Consider the following 24,276-nt stretch of genomic DNA (forward strand, 5'->3'; position numbering starts at 1 on the left):
CGACACAAAGCAATATAGTTATCACAACATGATAAAAATGCGTAGAATGACGCCCTCCGAGACCGTCATATGTCAAAGAGAAGCGTTAAATTAAGTGTTATAACCAATGTTAGAGTATTTGGAAAGAAAATAACATACACATTTGAATCTCGGTATTTCAAAAGAATTATTTTCGTTAAAGAATTTAGAGAATTTAAGAGAATTAAAGAATTACTTTCGTTAAGGATCACATTATCATAGTCCGTGACCCTCTTCAAATCTTCGTTTTTAGCAATGTTATATCCATGATCATCATCCGGAGTCACCTGGTGTCATGTGACTGTAAATGTGTAGATCTTGAACCGGTACAGAGTTTTTCTCTAATAATTGGTTATACAAATGACCTTCCTTTTCCCCCGTGTCAATTTGTTCTGCAGTAAGGTTTGTGTTTGTGTATAAATGAGAGTTTTTATAATCCTTCTCCTTGTCGACGTCCCCCACATGGTCATAACATTCATTGTCCTGCAGATTTTCTTCTTTAACATTCTTTTGGTATGGTTTTAGTACACAGTATTTGTCATTAATCACATTTCCATTTGTGTTTAGTTTGGGTTCAGTTAACTGTATTTCGTCATAGGTAACTTGTTCTCTATTATCTCCACTTATTGGTCCATCCTGATCTTTGTGACATATTTTCTTTCTGTGGGAACAAAATATGGTACCTGTTTAGCTTTTCTACTCACATTTCGGTAAGATTTGATTCTATTATGTGACTGTACACTACATATACTGGAACATAGGAAATGTTTCATGGAGAAACTAAAAATTCGGAATTTAAATTTTTATGCTGATTGACTGAAAATATTTCATCTGATGCCCTAAGTCTACATGGTGTTTGAACATTGGTCGATAAGATGAAGTCATTTAAACTCAGAATGCTGTGCAGCATGTCCGCTATATATTAATGACACAAGCGAAGGGAAAGTTTTGTTGTTGTTTTATTTACAAAATCATAAACTTCCGTAACAGGCACGTGTTCTAACTGTTGGTCACCTATAAAAAGAATTTGGGACCATCACACACCAAAGAATGTAGCTATAATTCTTCGTTTACAAGGAATCGGAATTCAATCTATACCAAGATATCAATAAAGAAAAACAGCAGCGGGTCTGCGCGATCAATTTTGTAAATTTACAATTCCTTTTACAGAAAAAAATGAATAGTAGTGGAGCATTACCTGACACAGAAGAAAGTGACACCAACAAAAATGGATACGGCTACCAGACTGATCACAACAGCCATGATTGTCTGTGTTTTGATACCTACAGTGAAACGGAGAAGAATCCTAATATATAAGACGGAATTGAAAAAAATGTCATTATTTTGGAATACATACACTATTAAAGGTCGCAAAATTTTCCCCTGGAATTTCATAACTAACGAAACATTTGTCGAATCATGCAAATTAATATATTCCTGTGGGTGCTTGATATTCGTTGTTTAGATATATAGAATTCCTAAGATTGTTAGAAAATTAAAATCTAATTATAAATGACGATCAATTGCAATCCTGTAATTCATGCTCAATTAAGTTTTTAATACTGAATAACCGACCTGTAGAAATCAATTGATTAATTAGATACATATACCTACATACTACAGTACTGATGGCGATGACCACTGAGGGGCCCCTATAATCTTGAGATAATTGCTATCCATAAATAATATATTTATGTATATATATATATATATATTATAGTGGATGGGGATAACATTTTGTAGATTGAAAAAATATGCGTTTGTGGTAGAAGAGTTGTCGTTCTTTGTGCGTGTAGTAGCTCAATTTTTCTCTATCGTGAATAGGATTTCGTGAGCAAGTCTTTACCATAAAATCTTAACAACAATTATGTAAATAATTGCATTTATGTGATGAATGCTGTTTTTTGTGTGTAAATGTTAGTAAGTTAATATACTTTTTGAATTGTTTGTAACTCTGTTGCTTTGATTTTTCTTTATATGTAATGTTACTGGTATTCTCCTAGGCCTTGCAGGTGTCAGGTGCCATATTATGTAATTTTTCCCAGTTCTGCAGTTGCGGCAGACTTGTTACGCAATTCCGAAATTTTCCATGGTCAAATCTTACCCCCTTGTCTGATAACAGCCAATCAAAATTTATTATCATTGTCACGTGTTTTGATGCTGTGGGTAACTGACCAGTCAGCCTTGGGTCATTCTCGCTTCATTGAAGCTATTGATAGCATCAAAACATTTGGCACACCCACCACCACCCCATCTTTTCCTACCTTACTTGCATTGATATGTTTTTAAAAAAATTATGGCCTTTGTATTTTTGATGTGCCATCTTTTTACTGTATAGCTAATCCATTTTATAATTTGTCCATGTATTGTTCTTCCGTAAATTTAGGGGATCAGCATATTGATATGTCATTATGTATTCTGTGAATAGTTTTTGGTCTGATCCCCTTATTATATTATGTATATATTTTTCCTTATTTGCGTCATTTGAATAAATGACATATTTCATCTCTACATTGGTGTTGATGTTATTGATCTAAACTCAGCATAAACGGAGCTGCGGTGAGTTTGTGCAGCATGAGGAAACATAAAAGACCTTATGAAAATACGTAGTTCTTAGACATTTCATTTGGTTCTGTGTTTCCCTTTACCCAATTTTTTCATTTGTCATTTTACAGCATATTTAAGAGATGGATACCTTTTATTTGGCTGCTGTCATTCTCTGAAGGCGTCACCTCATCAGTAATAAAATATGTAGGATGGGTAGCTGATGGCGTCTGTAGTGAGTGACTTATGGTTTTCTGTGAGATACAAGAGATTGCCGATGAGCTGTGGACATTACCCATAGACTAAGTGATGTGTTTTGTTCAATATCAATCGGGATTGAATTAAAGCGACCGGAATCGGCAGACATTAATGGTGGTAAAGTTCAATTATGAGTCGGATTTTTTTCTCACTCTCTTAAATTTATATATCTTGAACTTCATCACTTTTATGGCATTATACAGAAAAAAAATTGGAAAATTTCAGCATTTCTACAGCTGCAATATTCGCAAACATTGCATCCGCGCGAACATTACAAAGTTAACAGTATTCAATCTTATTGTTTAAATTGGTATTGTCATCACTAGTTATTTCGGCATTTTGGTCTCAAAATAATTCTGTTGACTAAGTTTTCATAACAACTCATGTTGAAATGTAGATATATAGTTTTGTAAGTTAAATAATTCAATGACAAATTTGTGTAAATATTGAGGAATAATGAGTTTTAACCTGCTACTTTAACAAATAAAAATTATGAAATTGTTTATTATGCTGAGATCTCACTTGATTGTTGATATTCTTTATCTGACAGAGAGCAGAACGGTTACTGCTGCAGCTGAGAGAACGACACGTGATGTTTTCACAGCGTGTACAGTTGAACTCGAGCACTGATGATGAATCAGGTTGACTTCCGTCTGTAATCATAACGAGGCTTTGTTTGACATAATTATAGTGTCAATATTTTGCGATAACATAATGTAAAACAACCAAGCACAAAGTAGAAACGTTTTATCACTTCAGGATTTTTATCTTAAGAAATGTAATAAATATTGGGTCAAATGCTGTCTGACGTGTTTGATACTGATTGTTACATCGTTCTTTGCACACTAATTTTAACTACGGATAACTCTGTTTACCTGATCAAGATCGAAAGGGGATACTTACTCCTCGTAGGCACCTGATCCCACCTCTGGTGTATCCAGGGACCCATGTTTACCCAACTCTCTATTTTGTTTTGCTTATAGGAGTTGTGATTGATTACTGTTCGTTATCTTCAGCTTTCATAGATTTATTTTTGTTTATTTTCAGTTTTATTTTTATTCATTGATTTATTTTCATTTTTATTCTTAGTTTTAAGTATGTAGATATGGTATGTATGTAACATACCTTCACATACTATTTCATATTGTATCTGTATAATAAGACTGTCTGTATATATGTTTTTAGGAACACAATGTAAACTAGTTTTTGAAACTAATTGCGCTATCCTGTTTAAAAAAGGACATTCAAGTGTTGAAAAATCCAAGTATGAACTAGCTTTGGCTTCTTCAAACAAAGTCTTCAAAACTCAATGGAACAGAGTAAAGTTTTGTGTGAATATGATGTGAACCTAATTGTCAGTTGACGTAAGGTAAAAGTGAATCAAGTGTGACACCGGCGTGATCTTTTATATGAACAATGTTCATGGTTCCGCTTACGTCTTGGTGTGTTTGGAAAAAGTCCCATCACGTTTACGTTATTTCCTTGTGGACATTCTGTACATTATCATCGCAAATGTAAATATTTAGCAATATGAAGGTGGATATTGTGTTTGACAAACCTGTAATGGATACTGGTGTCCCTACTCGTACCAGTCCACTCCACTGTTGTTGGACACGGAACACAGTAGTATTACAAAGAGATAAACTGGACGGTAGAGATTCATTCCTCTCCTTACAATAGTTTGCTGAGAATTCCCAAGTTCCCATATGGACAATGTGCGATCCTTTTTCACCATCTAAAATTTTATATTGTATAATAAATCATGTGAAGTTCTGATTCACAAATGACTTTAAAAAAATAATAGTGATTTTAATAGAGGCATTTGTAAAGAATGAAACCACGGCAAAGTGTTATTCAATGAAATGAAAACAGGAAAAGTAAAGAAGATGATGGTTATTTTCCTGCATTGGATTATTTTATGGATATTTACCGACAGTATGTCTGAGAGTGTGAATCATGCAGTGAAGAAATGAGTGGACAATATCTTCCTATGTTCAGAGTGGATTGACCCTTGATTTTTGACCAAGTGACCTCAAAATTAATAGAGTCATCTACGCCTTAGGAAGTACCACTGTACCAAGTTTGGTGTCAATCAAGCAAGTGATTCTCGAACATAACAGACAATGTATCATTATGTACAGTTTGACCTTTGACTATGTGAACCCAAAATCAAGAGGGTTCATTTACTCCTTAGGATATACCATTGTACCAAGTTTAATGTATGTCAAAGAAAGGGTTTTCAAGACATTGAGAGGACAAGAATTTTTCTATAGATTGACCGACCGACCAACAGGTACAAAACATTATGCATGCAAGGTGAAGATAACGAACAGTGATCAATCTCATAACTCCTATAAGCAATACAAAATAGATATTTGGGCAAACACGGACCCCTGGACACACCAGAGGTGGAATCAGGTGCCTAGGAGGAGTTAGCATTCCCTGGTGACCGGTCACACCCGCTTGAGCCCTATATCCTGATCAGGTAAACGGAGTTATCCGCAGTCAAAATCAGTGTGCCAAGAATGGCTTAACAATCGGTATGAAACACGTCAGACAGCATTTGACCCAATGCAAGGTTGTATTGACAAACTAGATCGTTATAACGACAATAGAATCCTTCTTTCAAAAGGCAATACAAAATGTTATGTAGATTTTAGTAAGATATCTCTAATGAACCAAAGGTAAATGTATTGAATTACTGCGGCACTCTGAGACACATAATCAAACATGCATGTGTGTTACTGCGGCACTCTGAGACACATAGTCAAACATACATGTGTGTTACTGCGGCACTCTGACACACATAATCAAACATACATGTGTGTGTTACTGAGACACTCTGAGACACACAATCAAACATACATGTGTGTTACTGGGACACTCTGAGACACATAATCAAACATTCATCTGTGTTACGGCTTCACTCTGAGACAAATAATCAAACATGCATGTGTTTTACTGCGGCACTCTGAGACACACAATCAAACATACATGTCTGTTACTGCAGCACTTTGAGACACACAATCAAACATACATGTGTGTTACTGCGGCACTCTGAGAAACATAATCAAACATGCATGTGTGTTACTGCGGCACTCTGAGACACATAATTAAACATTCATCTGTGTTACGGCTTCACTCTGAGACAAATAATCAAACATGCATGTGTTTTACTGCGGCACTCTGAGACACACAATCAAACATACATGTGTGTTACTGCAGCACTCTGAGACACACAATCAAACATACATGTGTGTTACTGCGGCACTCTGAGACACATAATCAAACATACATGTGTGTTACTGAGACACTCTGAGACACACAATCAAACATAGATGTGTGTTACTGGGACACTCTGAGACACATAATCAAACATTCATCTGTGTTACTGCGGCACTCTGAGAAACATAATCAAACATGCATGTGTGTTACTGCGGCACTCTGAGACACATAATTAAACATTCATCTGTGTTACGGCTTCACTCTGAGACAAATAATCAAACATGCATGTGTTTTACTGCGGCACTCTGAGACACACAATCAAACATACATGTGTGTTACTGCAGCACTCTGAGACACACAATCAAACATACATGTGTGTTACTGCGGCACTCTGAGACACATAATCAAACATACATGTGTGTTACTGAGACACTCTGAGACACACAATCAAACATAGATGTGTGTTACTGGGACACTCTGAGACACATAATCAAACATTCATCTGTGTTACGGCTTCACTCTGAGACAAATAATCAAACATGCATGTGTTTTACTGCGGCACTCTGAGACACACAATCAAACATACATGTGTGTTACTGCAGCACTCTGAGACACACAATCAAACATACATGTGTGTTACTGCGGCACTCTGAGAAACATAATCAAACATGCATGTGTGTTACTGCGGCACTCTGAGACACATAATTAAACATTCATCTGTGTTACGGCTTCACTTTGAGACAAATAATCAAACATGCATGTGTTTTACTGCGGCACTCTGAGACACACAATCAAACATACATGTGTGTTACTGCAGCACTCTGAGACACACAATCAAACATACATGTGTGTTACTGCGGCACTCTGAGACACATAATCAAACATACATGTGTGTTACTGGTACATTCTGACATACATAAACAATTTGTGAATTTGTCATGATTATTACATGGATTGTTTCATCAGTTATCTTTGTTAATCTAATTCTAGAATTATAATTCTAAAGTGATACATACTGAATTTGACGCATAGCCCGCTGTGGGTAATGTTGTCATTGCAACTCACTATAATCAGTGAGGGTGGGGAGTCCTCACAGTTTAGCAACACACAGTTGTGTGAAAGATCTGCGCTTACTATCTCAGTTTCTGCAATACAAAAACTTTAAATTGTGATTACTAGTACATAATTATTCTCAGTTATATTCTTGTAACAGATGTTATGTTGATAAGTTGACTCTTACCTTTATAAGTTTTGAACACATTGAATGCAGATGTCCCTCCGCAATATAGTCCCAGTGGCGGGATATCCTTACACGGAAGGGTACAAGAATCGTTAACAGCTGGATCTGTTACATTAGGATATTCAACACAAAGGCACGTGGTATTCTGTAAATACAAGTGTTTAATTTTTTTCTCTTCTCTCTTTTTCATTTTGGTATAAAGCCTCAACACAGTACTACACATACTAGTATGCCATTCGCGTTAGAAGCTATGGGGGTGTCTTTTAAAGTGATATCATTTTTACAGCATTTTCCTATAGATTGCATAGATAAAATAAGAACAGCATAAGAAAAGAAAATTTCTCACCTTAACAATGAAATGATGACTCGTATTACAGATTTCCTCACACAGAGTGATAGACGGGAAGGGAATCGTGTGTCGTACACTGGAGGGTGGAAAACTGTGATTCGTCTCATCGATGCAACCTTTATAATTTCATTTACATTCATCAATATCTAGAAAACACGATTTTTCTCATAAACTTTATAACAATATGAGATAACATCTACAGCCCAGTAGCTAAGTACTTCGTTACTAGCTTGAAAATACGGATGTATATTTAATTGCTGTTATAAATTTAGAAATTCATTTGAAAATTAAGGATTATCTCCCTCATGCATAGCTCTTATCCTTAGACGAATTTGACTCCACTTTTTTTTTTTGGCACGCTGTGTTTGGCTATAATAGCTCTAAAACTTCATTGTTATTTCGGATTTCAAACATTTCGGTTGAGCATCACTAAAGAGACATTATTTGTCGAAATGCGCATCTGGTGCATCTGGTGCATCAAAATTGGTACCGTATAAGTTTTACATCGCTAAAGACAACAAAAAATAAATAAATAAAAAGGAATTGCACATCTCTAATTCTTTATGATAATAATACCAGTCATGTTAATTTTATTTATGTTTCAAATCAATATGCATGCATTAAATTGCAACAATGTAAACCATAGACATTCTGTCTTCTCTTTGATTTAATTTGTATGTGATTGTATATTATTTAGAGGAAAGGGTTATCTAAGCTTTGGAACTTGTATCCAATCCATTTGCTTCAAACTAAACCAGTAAGTAATAATCAGGAGAACTGCTTTTTATATTTCAGAAAATTTAAGTGTGTCTATAAACTGAATAGCGAGCGTTATGTATAATCAACACAGTGGGTGTTAGAAAAAAGGTGAAGATAACGAGCAGTGACCGATCTCATAACTCCTATAAGCAATACAAAATAGAAAGTTGGGCAAACACGGATCCCTGGATATACCAGAGGTGGGATCAGATGTCTAAGATGAGCAAGCATAATCTGTCGACCGGCCACACCCGCCGTGAGCCCCACATCTTGATCAAGCAAACGGAGTGATCCGTAGCCAAAATTAGTGTGCCAAGAACACCTCAATGGTCGGCATGAAACAAGTCAGACACCATTTGACCCAATACCAGGCCGCATTGGCAAAAAAGATTGTTATGACGACCATAGAATTTGCGAAATGCTGACTCTAAACGAGACTGTTTACACCACTGCACCATCAACTTATTTGTCTCGATTTGAAAACTAGTCATACGCAGAACAAGCCCTCGCGTATCGAATCAGTTGAGAGATGCTTACTCCTCCTAGACACCTGATCCCACCTCTGGTGTGTCCAGGGGTCCGTGTTTGCCCAACTATCTACTTTGTATTGCTTATAGGAGTTATGAGATTGATCACTGTTCGTTATCTTCACCTTTCATGTAAACACCATATGCAGGTGATAATGGAATATTGCTACATATATTTGGGAAGTTGACGATGGGGAAGCTGAAATCATTCCGTTTGTCATAAAGTTGTTAGTTTGCCGCTAATATCTATTTTCAATAAGATATCTAAGTATGAAGCAGAAGTGAACGACTCTGTGCTGTCTTTTATTTCAAGTTGACATGGATATATCGAATCGACATGTGAATGAAAATTATAATTGTTGATAGATTTGTTCTTCTCACGTAGAAGTTCTGAATAAATTCTCTTCATAGGAATATAAAAACAGGTCAGCTAACAAAGGAACACAATTCGTGCCCATGAGAATTCCGACAGACTGTTGGAAGACCACGAAGATATTGTCAATGAGGAACTGTAGCATATTTTGTATTTCAACTTCAGTGTACTCGTGCATGGAATCAGAGTAGTGTTTAACAAAGTAATTTTTGGATGACTGATCACTAGATATGAAAATTTCCGTTTTCCTTTTTTGTTGAGGAAGCAACTGTCTATGATGTCAACAAGTCTAGTCTTTAATTTATCGTGAGGAATGGTCGTGTATAGTATTGAAAAGTCATACGTCTTGAAGTTGTTGAGTTGACAAAAGTTTTGCAATTTGAATTTTTTAGAATCCACATTTGATTCATATATAGTGGCACAGTACGTTTGTTGCTTTTCCTTCACAGCTATTAATATTTTCGTGAGGAGCAAAGACAGAGACTTGGTAGAACACTTACCGGATCCAGCAATGTATCTTTGTAAGGTTTTTTTTATCAAGTTTAGGAATCCAGTATAGGTACGGTAACTCATATTCATTCGACCCATTGACTGGGATATTAAATGTGTCTAGAACTGACGCATGTTTTTTAATTTCATCTTTTGAAAAGGCAGTTGAAGAATAAGTGCGATTACCAAATATGCCAAAGTCGTTTAAAATACAGTTGTAATAATGAGCCTTACAAACAAAGACAATGTTGTTACAAACTTTGTCAGCTGGAACCAATACATATTCTTCATGTAACTTATCTAATTCTTTTATGACTTCTGGTTTACTAAACACAGAAGGATAGATGGTTCGTACTTTTGTTTTCATGTGTCTACTGTGGGATTTTAATATTCCTATTATGCTTTTAATTCATTCTGACAATATATGAATTTCTTCTTTTTCATATTTAGTGCATCTATAATGTTACGTTCACATTAAAGTTGTTCAATACAACAAAATTTTATTTAGTAAACCATTAGATCATCTCATGGGAAATATAACTTCACCATCGAAAGAGTGATATAAATATAAGATCAAATATAAGATCCAAAAAAAAAGACGCTTTGTTTTGAAATAAGAGATTGTCGTAGCAAACTTATGTTGAATTGAAAATAGTTATTATACATGGCATCGTGTTGTTGTTTTTTTAAAACCAGATCAATATTAAGATGAAGTTTTGTGAATGGTGTATACATGTATATCAAAAAGAACTTTCTGATAGAATAAAATATTTCATTTTACATCTGCTTGACAGATTTTTAAACTCACCCAAACTTTGAACCCAGCTTGATAATTTTTGAAATGTTACATTAATCCTAGCTTTCCCATTCTCTTTTTCAGTATCGTTTGGAAAACAACTTTCAAAACAACTGTTCCAGTTCATTGAGACGCTTGAGGAACTGGTCCAGTTCATAGAGACGCTTAAGGAATTGTTGCAATCTGATGAATTGTTCAGGGTGAAGTTTGCTACAAAGAGAATTAAAAACTGCTGATATGTAGTATAATTTTGCTTTCATATATTCAACATTGCATTAATGAAAAATTTCAAGGCAATGCACTAGAGATCCCATGTGTAAAATGCAAACATAAATCTGTTAGGGTGTGGCTGGTGAGTTTAATTTTTTTAATTTGATCATGGTTTGGTATATCAATTCGGGAATCTTGTTCAGGAAGAAGAAGTTGATGTGTTACGGGTTTCATTTCTACGCAAACACAAACATTTCGCCATACGTTTTGTTCCTTGCTTATAGTTTCAATCATAATATCACAATTTGTCACCTACATTTTATTTTTATATGATTGAGAATATGACCCGATGTGTGGAGAGAATTTATAAGAAACCTTACCTTCGTTTAAAGTTGAATTCTAAAGAAAAAGATAAAAGTTCGTCATCTGAAATAAGATAATTCCTCCCTTCTAGAATTATAAATTCAATGTTATATGTTGTTGATTCTTCAAATAACATACTGAAAATGGTTTTAATTTCGCGGTGCTAAAATGTCGCGGTTTTTCATATTGGTCTAATTGCGGTGGTTTTATTTTCGCGGAATTCAAATTTTATTTTGATTACTGGTAACTGTTCAAAACATATTGTGTCACACTTGCAAAATGGATGCGGTTGTTTTAATTTCGCGGAAAAATCCCCGACCGTGAACATAGCGAAATTAAAACCACTGCAATCATTTCCCCATTTACAGTATCTTAGTAACAAATGAAAATGATGAACTAAGTATGTTGCTGTATTAATAAATATTTTATCAATTAGCACACATATATCTGTATCAACGTCAGAAAATTGCAATTTTCCTTAAACAGCATTATCAAAATTTCACAAAATCTGGTTGAAACGATATAATAGTATTCATAACAATTTCATGAAACTGTTTCTTTAATACAAAATGTTTGTGAAAAATAAAGAAAGTCATCGCATAATGGACTTGATAAATACTTTCATGAAAACAGAGTTATTGCCCTTGGATTTAATAATTTGAAACATATAATTGATTATTCATATATAACTTAGACTTTTGAAATATTTTATGGTTAACAAGATTTTTTACAATAACTATTGAAAAAGACTTCAACTAAATTCATGTTCCTGTCATGCATAAATCTTATTCAAAGAAGCTGTCAGTAGCCATTGAGAATTATCTTTTAAAAAATGTGGAAAGTGCAAAAATCACAAATCTGAACAAAACTCAGGTGAGCTAAAAAGAATAACTGGGGGTAACAATGCTTGTGTTCTAAACATAAACCTTTTTGCACTTAAAATTGAGTCAAGATTAATTGAATTATACTTGACTTGTCTGTTTGTTGTAAGCAACGCAAATTAATAATTACACAAAATAGATACATTCTCATGTTCTAACAACTATCTATTTTGTATTGTTTGTAGGAGTTATGAGATTGATCACTGTTCGTTATCTTCACCTTGCACTATATACAGATTAAAAAAAAACAAAGTTTAATACTAGTAATGGAAATAAATAATGACCTTTTTCCACTTAGAAATTTCTTATCTTAGAATTTTTTTTTCATTAAAACCATATAGATTTGTTTTTGATTATTTTCAGTTTTATCTTTAATTTATTTATTTATTTTCATTTTTATTTTCAGTTTTAAATATGTAAATAGCGTATATGTATGTATACAACATACCTTCATATACTATTTTATATTGTATCTGTATAATACTGCTGTCTGTATATATGTTTTCATGACACAATGTAAACTAGTTTTTTAAACTAATTGTGCTATCCTGTTTAAATAAAGGACATTATTATTATGTTCCCCAAACAAAGTTTGGGAACATATTGTTTTTACTCTGTTTCTTATTATTATTATTATGTTCCCCAAACAAAGTTTGGGAACATATTGTTTTTACTCTGTTTCTTATTATTATTATTATTCTTTTTCTCCGGTACTTTTTTGTCCGGTAGTGTTCTCAGAAACTACAAAAGGGATCGATATGAAACTTTCCAGGATGATAGTATAGCGTTTGTAGATGTGCATAGTGATAGTTATTTTGTTTGCACGTGCATGCACGCACGCGCACGTGCATTGCAATATTGGTACAAAAAATGGAAAATCAGAATATTGAAGGAAGCGATATAAAACCTAAATAGGATGATAGTATATCATTTGTACATATGAAAAATAATAGTTATTTTGCCAGCACGCGCACGCATGCGCGTGCACGCGCATTACAAAATTTGTACGCTAACTTTGGAATCAGTCTAACTTTTTTGTTGTTCATTGAAATGGCTTGAAATTCATATCATAGGTAGATATTGAGACCCTTAACTGATTTACATGGTCAAAATTACCAATTTGCACGCGCATGCACGTGCGCTTCATTTTGATTGGATAATGCTAAAACGTTTGTAACTATCTTATTTATGAAGCGAATGAGATGATATTCACAGCATATGTAGACAATATGTGTATCTATATGTTGGTGTAACAAAAAATGCCAACGCACACGCGCATGCGTGTGCAACGTTTTTTAAATGTTCAATTTTTAAAGGACGATAACGTTTTTGTTTTTCATCAAATTCTATTCATATTAGGGGTTTAGATGTATCTTGGTACTCCTTACAAATTGCTGTGGTTAGAATTACTGCTCAGCACGTGCATGCAAGTGTGCTGATTTCTGATTGGACGATTTTAAAATCGCTATAACTTCCTTATATTTGGTGGAAACGTTATGAAATTCATACTGTGGGTATATGATACAAATGCCTGTTGAACGACATCAACAAAAATTCGGAATCATACACGCGTGCGCGTGTATGCACGTGCAACGCTTTCTTTCATTTCTTGGTACTGAAATGACCATATTGAACGTACTACATGTAATTAAAGGCTAAAATAAAATGATTTTTTGCTATAGATTCACAAGGACATCACTTTTCAATTGGGGGAGGTTTGGGGAACATCTGTAACGGTCCCCGTTACAATTAGAACTAGTTATTATTCTTTTTCTCCGGTACTTTTTTGTCCGGTAGTGTTCTCAGAAACTACAAAAGGGATCGATATGAAACTTTCCAGGATGATAGTATAGCGTTTGTAGATGTGCATAGTGATAGTCATTTTGTCTGCACGTGCATGCACGCGCGCGCACGTGCACTGCAATTTTGGTACAAAAAATGGAAAATCAGAATATTAAAGGGATCGATATGAAACCTAGATATGATGGTAGTATATCATTTGTAGATATCAAAAATGATATTTATTTTGTCTGCACGCGCACGCATGCGCGTGCACGTGCATTACAAAATTTGTACTCTAACTTTGGAATCAGTCTAACTTTTTTGTTGTTCATTGAAATGGCTTGATATTCATATCATAAGTAGATATTAAGACCCTTAACTGATTTGCATGGTCAAAATTACCAATTTGCACGCGCATGCACGTGCGCTTCATTTTGATTGGATAGTACTAAAACGTCTGTAACTATCTTATTTATGAAGCGAATGAGATGATATTCACAGCATACGTAGACAATATGTGTATCTATATTTTGGTGTAACAAAAAATGCCAACGCACACGCGCATGCGCGTGCAACGTTTTTCAAATATTCAATATTTAAAGAACGATAACGTTATTGTTTTTCATCAAATTCTATTGATATTAGGGATTTAGATGTGTCTTGGTACTCCTTACAAATTGCTGTGGTTAGAATTACTGCTCAGCACCTGCATGCACGTGTGCTGAATTCTGATTGGACGATTTTGAAATCGCTATAACTTCCTTATATGTGGTGAAAAGGTTATGAAATTCATACTGTGGGTATATGATACAAATGCCTGTTGAACGACATAAACAAAAATTCGGAATCGTACACGCGTGCGCGTGTATGCACGTGCAACGCTTTCTTTCATTTCTTGGTACTGAAATGATCATATTGAACGTACTACATGTAATTAAACGATAAACTAAAATGATTTTTTCCTATAGATTCACAAGGACATCACTTTTTAATTGGGGGAGGTTTGGGGAACATCTGTAACGGTCCCCGTTACAATTAGAACTAGTTTTTATTATTATTAACAAATGTATGATATCATTTCAGAGTTTAAAGGGGAAGGCAACCCAAAAAAATTACATGATAAATGATAGGATTCATTATATGATAAAAAAAAAATTGTCATACTATTCTGTTATTCTGATATACGGCCTAGATAAGCCTCAGGATATAGGGCTCATGGCGGGTGTGACCGGTCAACAGGGGATGCTTACTCCTCCTAGGCACCTGATCCCACCTCTGGTGTGTCCAGGGGTTCATGTTTGGCCAACTATCTATTTTGTATTGCTTATAGGAGTTGAGAGATTGATCACTGTTCGTTATCTTCACCTTTCTTAGTACTAATTTGAAAACGTTAAAAATTTAAATTCCCGCCATCTATAGAGGCTGCCATGATGTCGAAATCTTCTATATTTAAGATCACAAAAATCAATAATTTTGATGTCACACCGCCTCTTCCAATTTTGATGAATACAGTAAAGCTGTTAATTGCACTAATGCGAAAAGGAGATGTGAAAAGGGGTGTGGTGGCTTTTTTGTGTGGAAATTCCTGACCCCACCAAGTCATCTGAAAAGAAAAGACGGCGTAAACTGTGGATCCATCATTTGCGTAATGACAAATTGAGGTTCGAGACATTCGAAACATGTACTGTCTGCCTGGTCTGCGACTCAACTGAACGTCTTCTTTTCTCAATTTCTTCTTACGAAAGAACGGATTCAAATCTACACGGCTCCAAACTTAACTGTTCGTGACGTGTCATGTGACTTGTCATGTGCTGCTGATGAAATAAACTGGAACCGACGGTGTGACGTCATAAAGGAAAGGTGAAGATAACGAACAGTGATCAATCTCAAATGCAAAATAGAGAGTTGGACAAACACGGACCCCTGGACACACCAGAGGTGGGATCAGGTGCCTCGGAGGTGTAAGCACCCCCTGTCGACGGGTCACACCCGCCGTGAGCCCTATATCTTGTTCAGGTAAACAGTAATCCGTAGTCAAAATTAATGTGCCAAGGACGGCCTAACAATTGGTTTGAAACACGTCAGACAACATTGAACCCAATGACAGGTTGTATTGGCAAACTAGATCGGTATAACGGCCATAGAATTTGCGAAATGCTGACTTTAAACGAGACTGTTGAAACCCCATGCACCATCAACTTGTTTGAATCTCTATTTCTTTCTGGAATTTAACCTATCTTTGATTTTCACTTCCACTTTCAAACATAAACAAGATTTTAAAAAAAACAACACAACAACAACAAAAACAAACAAACACCCCACCCCCCACCCCCACCCCACCCCCAAAAACCCAAAAAACAGACAATCATAGCAAACCCCATGTTATTAATGATAATATAAATAAAAATTCCAGTGTCTGATTTTTACTTCCAAATCTACAATAATTATCTTATATCTAATGTACACACAAAAATAAAACAGACTCGTTATAATTTTTATCCGTACTAGCAGTGAAAAGTGAAACAAAACAAAATATATATACATTGTTATTACATTCTTACAAAACCTTTTAGATCTTCATGCCGATCAATATGACTTTCCATGCATAAAGATCTAAAAGGTTTTGTAAGAATGTAATAACAATGTATATATATTTTGTTTTGTTTCACTTTCCACTGCTAGTAAGGATAACAAGAGTACCGTAAACGGTACATAATACGCCCGTGAGAAAGTTATATATGGGTTAATCTATAAATCTATGAATCATAGGTTTGACTGAATATGAACTTTTAATGTAACAGAGAATGTACTTTTGCAAGAGTTTATGTAAATTCTATTACAACAGTTCAATATAAAATGTATGTAATACTTGCCTTTTATTATGAATTTCTTGTGTTCTGATACCTCCTTAAATTTCAACAATATCAATTTCCAAATACACTAAGTTCAACAACCTGTAATTTTCTCAAAAATTGTAGAAAATCAAAATCCTTGCCACATGAACATCTTCAATACCCATACAAACACTCCACAAAATAAGAAGGCCATCACTTGAAAACTGTGGGAAGAGTTAGGCGGACAAATTATGTACCCTCCATAAAATATTAATTTACAAATAAAGGGGCAAAACTCCTGCAAAAGAAGTCGAAATGGATCAAAATTGCAATAATAATAATAATGTCCTTTATTTAAACAGGATAGCACAATTAGTTTAAAACTAGTTTACATTGTGGTCCTGAAAACATATATACAGACAGCAGTATTATACAAATACAATATAAAATAGTATATGAAGGTATGTTGTATACATACATGTATGCTATTTACATATATAAAACTGAAAATAAAACAAAATAAATAAACAAATAAAAATAAAACTGAAAATAATCAAAAACAAATCTATATGGTTTTAATTTCCCGAATGAAAAAAATTTCTAAGATAAGCGGATTTAAAAGTTTCCAATGTTGGGTAATATTTTAAAAATTCTGGCATATTATTCCATAACTGCAAACCGTAAATTGTATAAGATCTTCTAAAATATTGTGTCTTTGCTCTCTGGATATATAATGAATTACTTTGACTTAATCTGGTAGATCTACTGCTAATTGCATGAACATACTGAAAAACATCTAAATAATCGGGGGTTAGACTATGTAAAACTTTGAAGACAAGAATGATAGTTCTATATACAAAATAGTCTGACAGAGGCATCCATCTAAGTTGCTGCATCATTTCTGTTGTAGGTGTATAAAAATTTCTATTTAAAATCACTCTAGCAGCTCACTTTTGTCGCAATATGATCTAGAGTGACCCACAAAGAAACTACACAGCAAGTTTCAGCGCGAAATGTGGAAGAGAAATGAATATTGAAACAGAAAACCTCGAACGAACGGATGGACGGACGGACGTACAGGCATCGCTGTACCATATTACGTCCCGTCTTCAGACGGGCGTATGAAAATGATAACGAGTCTGTTTTATTTTTGTGTGTACATTAGACATGCAAGAAATGAAGGGTAAAACACTAGTACTAATGTACACAAAATTAATCTTAACATCTTTTACTGTCGATCAATAATTTTGATCTTTCATTATCTTAATTTTCAATTGTAAAAATTATTCGTTCATTATCTTCAGTAGGGATACTTTTTCAGAACGGAATGAAAATTAATCGACTCTAAATTAAAGGTAGTGCCATTGTACAATTTAATAGACAGTGTGCTTTCCATATCGGTACATGTAAAAAAAAAAAAAAAAAAATAGAGAAATGCATATAAATGCTCTCTAGTACAGAAATACATTTGAGTTTGAATTTAGAATAGAATACGAGACCAATCCTTGAGCCTCAATAAAAATAATTCGGAATTTTTGTTTAATGGGAAGTAAGATGTGATTTTAATTTCTTTACCTCTCTACAGGAAGACTTGTAAATGTGATCACATCTTTCAAATTGACAGTTCAAAGTATTGTTTATACATCTGTAGCAAAGTCCAGGATTATCGTCTGTAAATAAAAAATTACGAAAACAATAGCAAAATCATCTTCACAAGTCAAGGGTTATTGATTCGTGGTATATAGATATGATGTATATGTTTATCCCCCCCCCCCCCCCCCCCAGTGATATCGTGTGTATGTTTTATGTACATATTTTATATCATGTTATCTATTTTTCTATTCTCTCATTTATCTGTCTGTGAATATGTTTTATACAGGACCACAATGTAAACTAGTCATTTGTACTAATTGTGCTATCCTGTCTAAATAAAGGAATTTATTATTATTATTATTTTTATTATTATTATTATTATCTCGTACTAGTGCAGTTATAGCAAAATCATTATTCAAAAGAATCAGTGGCGGATTTAAAGGGGGTGCAGGTAAATCGTGGTATCTTGTTCAGAAAAATGTACTAAACGATAAAAGAAGCAATGATTTCTTCCACTTCCAGAGAAATAAATGACAAAATCTTTTGACTTCTTGAATTACTCTATTGGGTGAACTTATTTTTGCCAAAAACCTTTAAAATTTTAGTCATTTTTTTAATTTCACCTTATTAAAAATGAAAATAGTACAAATAGCTAAATAGGAGACATATTTCAAGCCCTATAAAATCTGTAAACTCCAGGAGTTTCCGGACCCACTGGGGGCCTCTAGGCGACCCCAGACACCCTGTCTCATAAAGTGGCACCCCCCGTAACCGCAATTCCTGGATCCGCTCCTGAGAATTAATTCAATTTAGTGGTTTTTCGTGGTTAGAGTTTGTATGAAAACATTACATATTATTATTATTATTTGATTCATTTATAAAGCGCAAAATTACATATAGTTTCTATGCGCTGTATGTCATATGTGGAGCGGCAGATTACATTAACTCAAATAATTGAAGATATCTTTAATTAGATATATCAATTCATTAGATGCACGCAACATTTGAATCAAACATCTCTTCAAATGATTAAAGATATCTTCATATCTGAAATATTGTGCTAATTAATTGGATTTTTGATATTGCTATCATTCAATTCAATTAATGATTTCATAAATTCTTTAATGAATGAATGACCTCTACTTGATGAAAGAAGATAACGAACTTCAACAGTGATCAATCTCATAACTCCCACAAGGAATACAAAATAAAGAGTTGGGCAAACACGGACCCCTGGACATACTAGAAGTGAGATCAAGTGTCTAGGAGGAATAAGCATCCCCTGTCGACCGATTTGAATTAAGAATTTATGCGAACACTAATTCCTTTTACAAAATCGTATTAAATAATTAAAAATACCTTCAACTGAAGAAATTACCGAGCTCTGAATTGAACAATGATTCCACAACTTTAATGCGCACATTAATACATTGGATTGGATGAGAGCAATAACTGACTTGATGTGCGCAATAATAGAATTAATGACATTTTCAAAACATTAAAGATATTTCCAAACATTTGAGTTTATCTAAATATGGCTTCCATATACATATCGCAACTAAAATGTTCTCAACACAGAAAAAACAACATCTTTTTTTAAACGCTGAAAACTATACTCCCATCATTATGAGATGATTTTAGATTAGTTTCTTCCATTCGATGATATTCATAAGGTCATTTGAATTTACCAAAATGCCGTCTTCGTACAGGTAGCCATATTGGTTCGTAATTAGAACCTGTACATTGCATTAGCTCTTTTAATCGTCTGGGATTTATACCGCCTTCACATACTACCCGAAAGCAAGTTTCCCAATCAATGTTGTCTCTCGTTATGCCTAGAATTAAGATGAAACTAGGTAAAGATAACGAACAGTGATGAATCTCATACATTCTATATAAAGAATACATATTTGAGAATAGGGCAAACATGGACCACTGGAAGCACCAAAAAATTTCTATAGTCATTGATTATATCTAAGAATTACTGACCTTCTTTGTGGCACGGGCAATAAAGGGAATCTGAGCAAGAGGGTGAACGGTACATACCACCACCATCGCACGTTAGACATTCGTTAGTATTGTCGAGGTTTAATTGGTTTCCTGGAAGAAATAAACATTTTGAGTCAGTTTAGAAATTACTTGATAAGATCCTAGAAATTCTATTTTAGTGTTACCTGTGATATGAAGCTTTCCAAATACTGTAACAAGGTCCGTGCTTCCGCAACACTGTATTGGAAAGACGTCGGTACAAATATCACATTGTACTGTACAAGCGTTCGCTTCAATGATATCAGTCCTGTTTCTTTCAAGACAGAAACAAGTAGAGTTCTGAAAAATTTAAAACTGGAAACGGTTCTATGGGTTTAAACAAAAGTATATTCATGTACTGTAGTCATTTGAATTCGTGGGGCAAATTTTCGTGGATTATCTAGATTTTACAGTTTCGTGAATATGATTTCACATTGAAACAACATATTTCGTTGCAGTTTGAAATTCATAGGATAGAGGTACCCACGAAATCAACAAAATTACGAAAGAAAACCACTTATATCACCTATTAGCACAATATACGTGAAAGGTTGTAGAGTTAGTAAACGTACTTTTAATTAATTTGTCGTGTATACCGATGTCATATGGGTCCTACAGAAAACTAAATAGTTAACTATCCCCTTGGATGAGCAATTTCTATAATAGAATTTAATACCCCCAGAAATCCTGTCCCAGAGTAGGTATAGATTTGATTTGCTTAGAGAGAGAGAGAGAGAGAGAGAGAGAGAGAGAGGGGGGGGTAGTTTTAAAAGGTTTCAATAAGACAGATTTGTTTTGGCCTACGATATTGATTTTTTGCTCGAATTTACGACTCATATAATCGCAAAATTAACAGACTCGTTAATTGTTAGATTTGTGTTTTGTATTGAGCACCAAGTAATATTATAGTATACTGTTTCTGTGCATATAAGTAATCAAATATCAAACTATGGTTTTGATGCTGAATACAACTAATTCCTGCATACTCGATGTTAAAATGGCAGAAAGCACCATACTTCTGAAGGAATACTTATTCCAAACAACATCGCCTCTCCCAATATTAATTCCATGTATTCAATTTATTACAGTGCTTACTTTACTTTGGGCGGTGATTGTAAAAATGTTGATGAATGCCATTTTGCTGCATTGACACAATAAAAATGCTATGAGAATGAGATAAATTTTACAAAATTTACTAAATCTGGTAAATTGTTCAGGACTATTTCTTTTCCTTGAATAGGAAAGTGTTTCTGTAAAGAGATTCTAGGTATAAGATGGCCAAGGAGAGAATATTTTGTATTCCGAAATCCTTTTTAGGGGAATTCTTTCTTTGGGAGGGGTCTATGGACATAAGGAATTCTAAGAATATGATGGAATTTGAATTTGGGTCTCTACAGCCCAAGAGCTAAGTACTTCGTTACTAGCTTGAAAATACGGATGTATATTTAATTGCTGTTATAAAATTAGGAAATTTATTTCAAAATTAAGGATTATCTCCCTCATGCATAGCTCTTATCCTTAGACGAATTTGACTCCACTTTTTTTGGCACGCTGTTTTTGGCTATAATAGCCCTAAAACTTCATTGTTATTTCGGATTTCAAACATTTCGGTTGAGCATCACTGAAGAGACATTATTTGTCGAAATGTGCATCTGGTGCATCAAAATTGGTACCGTATAAGTTTTACATCTAATACAAAATAGGTTATGCACAAGGTTTTCACATTGTTCTGAAATTGGATTGTGGAAATATAGAAAAAGAGAGAGACCGATAGCTTACCTGTGTTCCGAATAATTCTGTGTGGTTACACAGGTTATCACATTCCCATACCGAGGCTATCTTTCTTCCGGTGTCGCTGTTTGTCTCCAGAGAGGAAGTATTGGTGCATCCTACAGAGTGATAGTCAAAATGAATACATCTAATGAAACTTTAATCATAAAACGATTTAATTAAAATGCATTTTTTAAAACAATTACTTTTCAGTAATTCTTAATTTGAACGGAAACTCGGAATTTTTAAACCTTCGATATAGATCCACGAGGAGTGTGTCTCCATGTGTCTATTTGTCCAGAATGCTCCTTCTGTTGACACGCTATCGATGAAGGGGTCCACCAGGCTAGAGTTGACACTGTCACAAAAGTCCCTAGCAGCAAGCCAAGTCATCTGTGTGTTATTATCTGCAACAACTGAAAAATACAAATAACACTGCAAGTCACACGGTCATCAATAACGCACTTTCACTTAATTTATAATGATGAACTAAGTAAAGATAACGAACATTCATTAATCCTATAACGAATACCAAATGTCTATTGACGATATTATTCACAAAGTTACCATTTGTTAGGAAAACTTCTATAATGCAAATTCCAACCGTTAGTTTAAAAAGTAGTGATGCACCCATTTTGAATGTATCGTCAAACTTCCGCCTGTAAAAAAAAATCAATAGATAACAAGTAATGTGTAAGATAAGCCGAACAACAAATGTAAATGTCTTGCCTTATAAATTTTTAAAAAATAATTTGATGTTTAAAACACTGTCGCTACAAATGTAAATATCTTGCCTTATAAATTTTTAAAAAATACTTTGATGTTTAAAACACTGTCGCTACAACGTGGATTACTTATTGTTTAGGTGGTGTAGACAAACTTTACTTTCCGTAATGATTTTGTTATGAAATGTATGTATGAGACAATAGCATTAGCATGAGATCCAAAGCTTGTCCATGGCTTTTACAATATTCACATTCCTAATGTTTTGCCTTCGATATATTTACATATACGTACCAATTCAAGGGATAACTATTTCCTCATGAATGTGAACGATGTGCGTATGAATCTTGATAGATATAGTACGACTAATTTAATGACTAGGAATATTCTGAAAGAAATGAAAGTCAAATGTAAATATAAAAAATAAGTTTCAGTTTTGAAAATACAATGTACATGAGGACAAGAACCTTAAGCGCTTTATGGAGTATACTGGTGTAATGCACTGCAGCTGATGACCACGTGTATTCTCAAAAATGATTGATTGATTGCATATTGTTTAACGTCCCTCTCGAGAATATTTCACTCATATGGAGACGTCACCATTGCCAGTGAAGGGCTGTAAAATTTAGGCCGATGCTCGGCGCTTACGGCCTCTGACAAGGGAAGGATCTTTATCGTGCCACACCTGCTGTGACACGGGACCTCGGTTTTTGCCGTCTCATCCGAAGGACCGCCCCATTCAGTCGCTTCTTACGACAAGCAAGGGGTACCGAGGACCTATTCTAACCCGGATCCCCACGGGATTATATATCTTGAAGTACAGGCAAGGGGTACTGAGGACATATTCTAACCTTGATTTGCACGGGATTTTTAAAAAATGAAATTCATGTTTTAAATCACTGACAACACAGAAAGTTCTAGGGAATAGAAAGTTCTATGGAATGTTACAATGATACTTTCAAAAACCACATGCAAATTTAGTGTAAATAGTTGATAGATAAATTCTATTTTCGAGAGATGCCGGCGTGAAGCATTGAACTTCTTGCCTTCATAATATTTCAAAAATTAAGTCTATTTCTTATATTTACATTATACTTTCGTTTCTTTTGAAATTTCCAACCGGTAAAATAGACGAACTATATTTATCAGTATTCATACATGTACTGTTTACAATTTGTTTGCAAAGCATTGCCTGTTATCAGCACAATGAACGGCAAAATTTTCATGTCAAGCTTAATAACAACTAAAGCACGAACAAACCTTCCGTGTAATTTATCATACACTCGTGTTTACAAATATTTCTAAATGATAAAGTCACTAGGTATTCAACTAGATCAAGAACCTCGGTAATGTACTCTAGATTTCAAATGTAAATCAGTAAAAGTTTCTATCTCTGCTTTTATACATGTTCTATTATGGACACGCCTTACTTATGAATATTCATTGTTTGCTGTGTAATACAATGAAAGCTAACAGAGTATGGAACATCCACTCTAGTTTATATTTGAATGAAC

The 24,276-nt window shown here is 34.3% G+C and overlaps 1 protein-coding gene across 1 annotated transcript; it reads right to left on the reverse strand.

Moving 5' to 3' along the window:
- Positions 1-32: 32 nt before the first annotated feature.
- On the reverse strand, positions 33-23,137 carry LOC125671348 (uncharacterized). The gene is made up of 18 exons (XM_056162733.1): positions 23,057-23,137; positions 22,607-22,698; positions 22,291-22,455; positions 22,049-22,158; positions 20,416-20,569; positions 20,231-20,341; positions 19,930-20,076; positions 18,224-18,318; positions 11,169-11,187; positions 10,591-10,788; positions 7,632-7,750; positions 7,286-7,430; positions 7,062-7,190; positions 4,379-4,555; positions 3,343-3,473; positions 2,714-2,816; positions 1,217-1,301; positions 33-679 (listed from the first exon to the last, which is right to left on the reverse strand). The coding sequence occupies exons 2-18, from the start codon at positions 22,671-22,673 to the stop codon at positions 292-294; spliced, it is 2,343 nt and encodes a 780-aa protein (XP_056018708.1). The 5' UTR covers positions 22,674-22,698; positions 23,057-23,137; the 3' UTR covers positions 33-291.
- Positions 23,138-24,276: the final 1,139 nt, after the last annotated feature.

Source organism: Ostrea edulis, chromosome 4 (assembly GCF_947568905.1).
Source record: "Ostrea edulis chromosome 4, xbOstEdul1.1, whole genome shotgun sequence".
Taxonomy (NCBI): domain Eukaryota; kingdom Metazoa; phylum Mollusca; class Bivalvia; order Ostreida; family Ostreidae; genus Ostrea; species Ostrea edulis.

What these genes read in the sequence shown, in the direction of transcription:
- LOC125671348 (XM_056162733.1), bottom strand. Translation starts at nt 22,673, where the DNA reads ATGGGTGCATCACTACTTTTTAAACTAACGGTTGGAATTTGCATTATA. An exon ending in GTCATCATTTCATTGTTAAG is followed by an intron (nt 7,431 to 7,631) that starts GTGAGAAATTTT and finishes TTGTATTTACAG; the next exon opens with AATACCACGTGCCTTTGTGT. An exon ending in TGACAGCAGCCAAATAAAAG is followed by an intron (nt 1,302 to 2,713) that starts GTATCCATCTCT and finishes GTTTCACTGTAG; the next exon opens with GTATCAAAACACAGACAATC.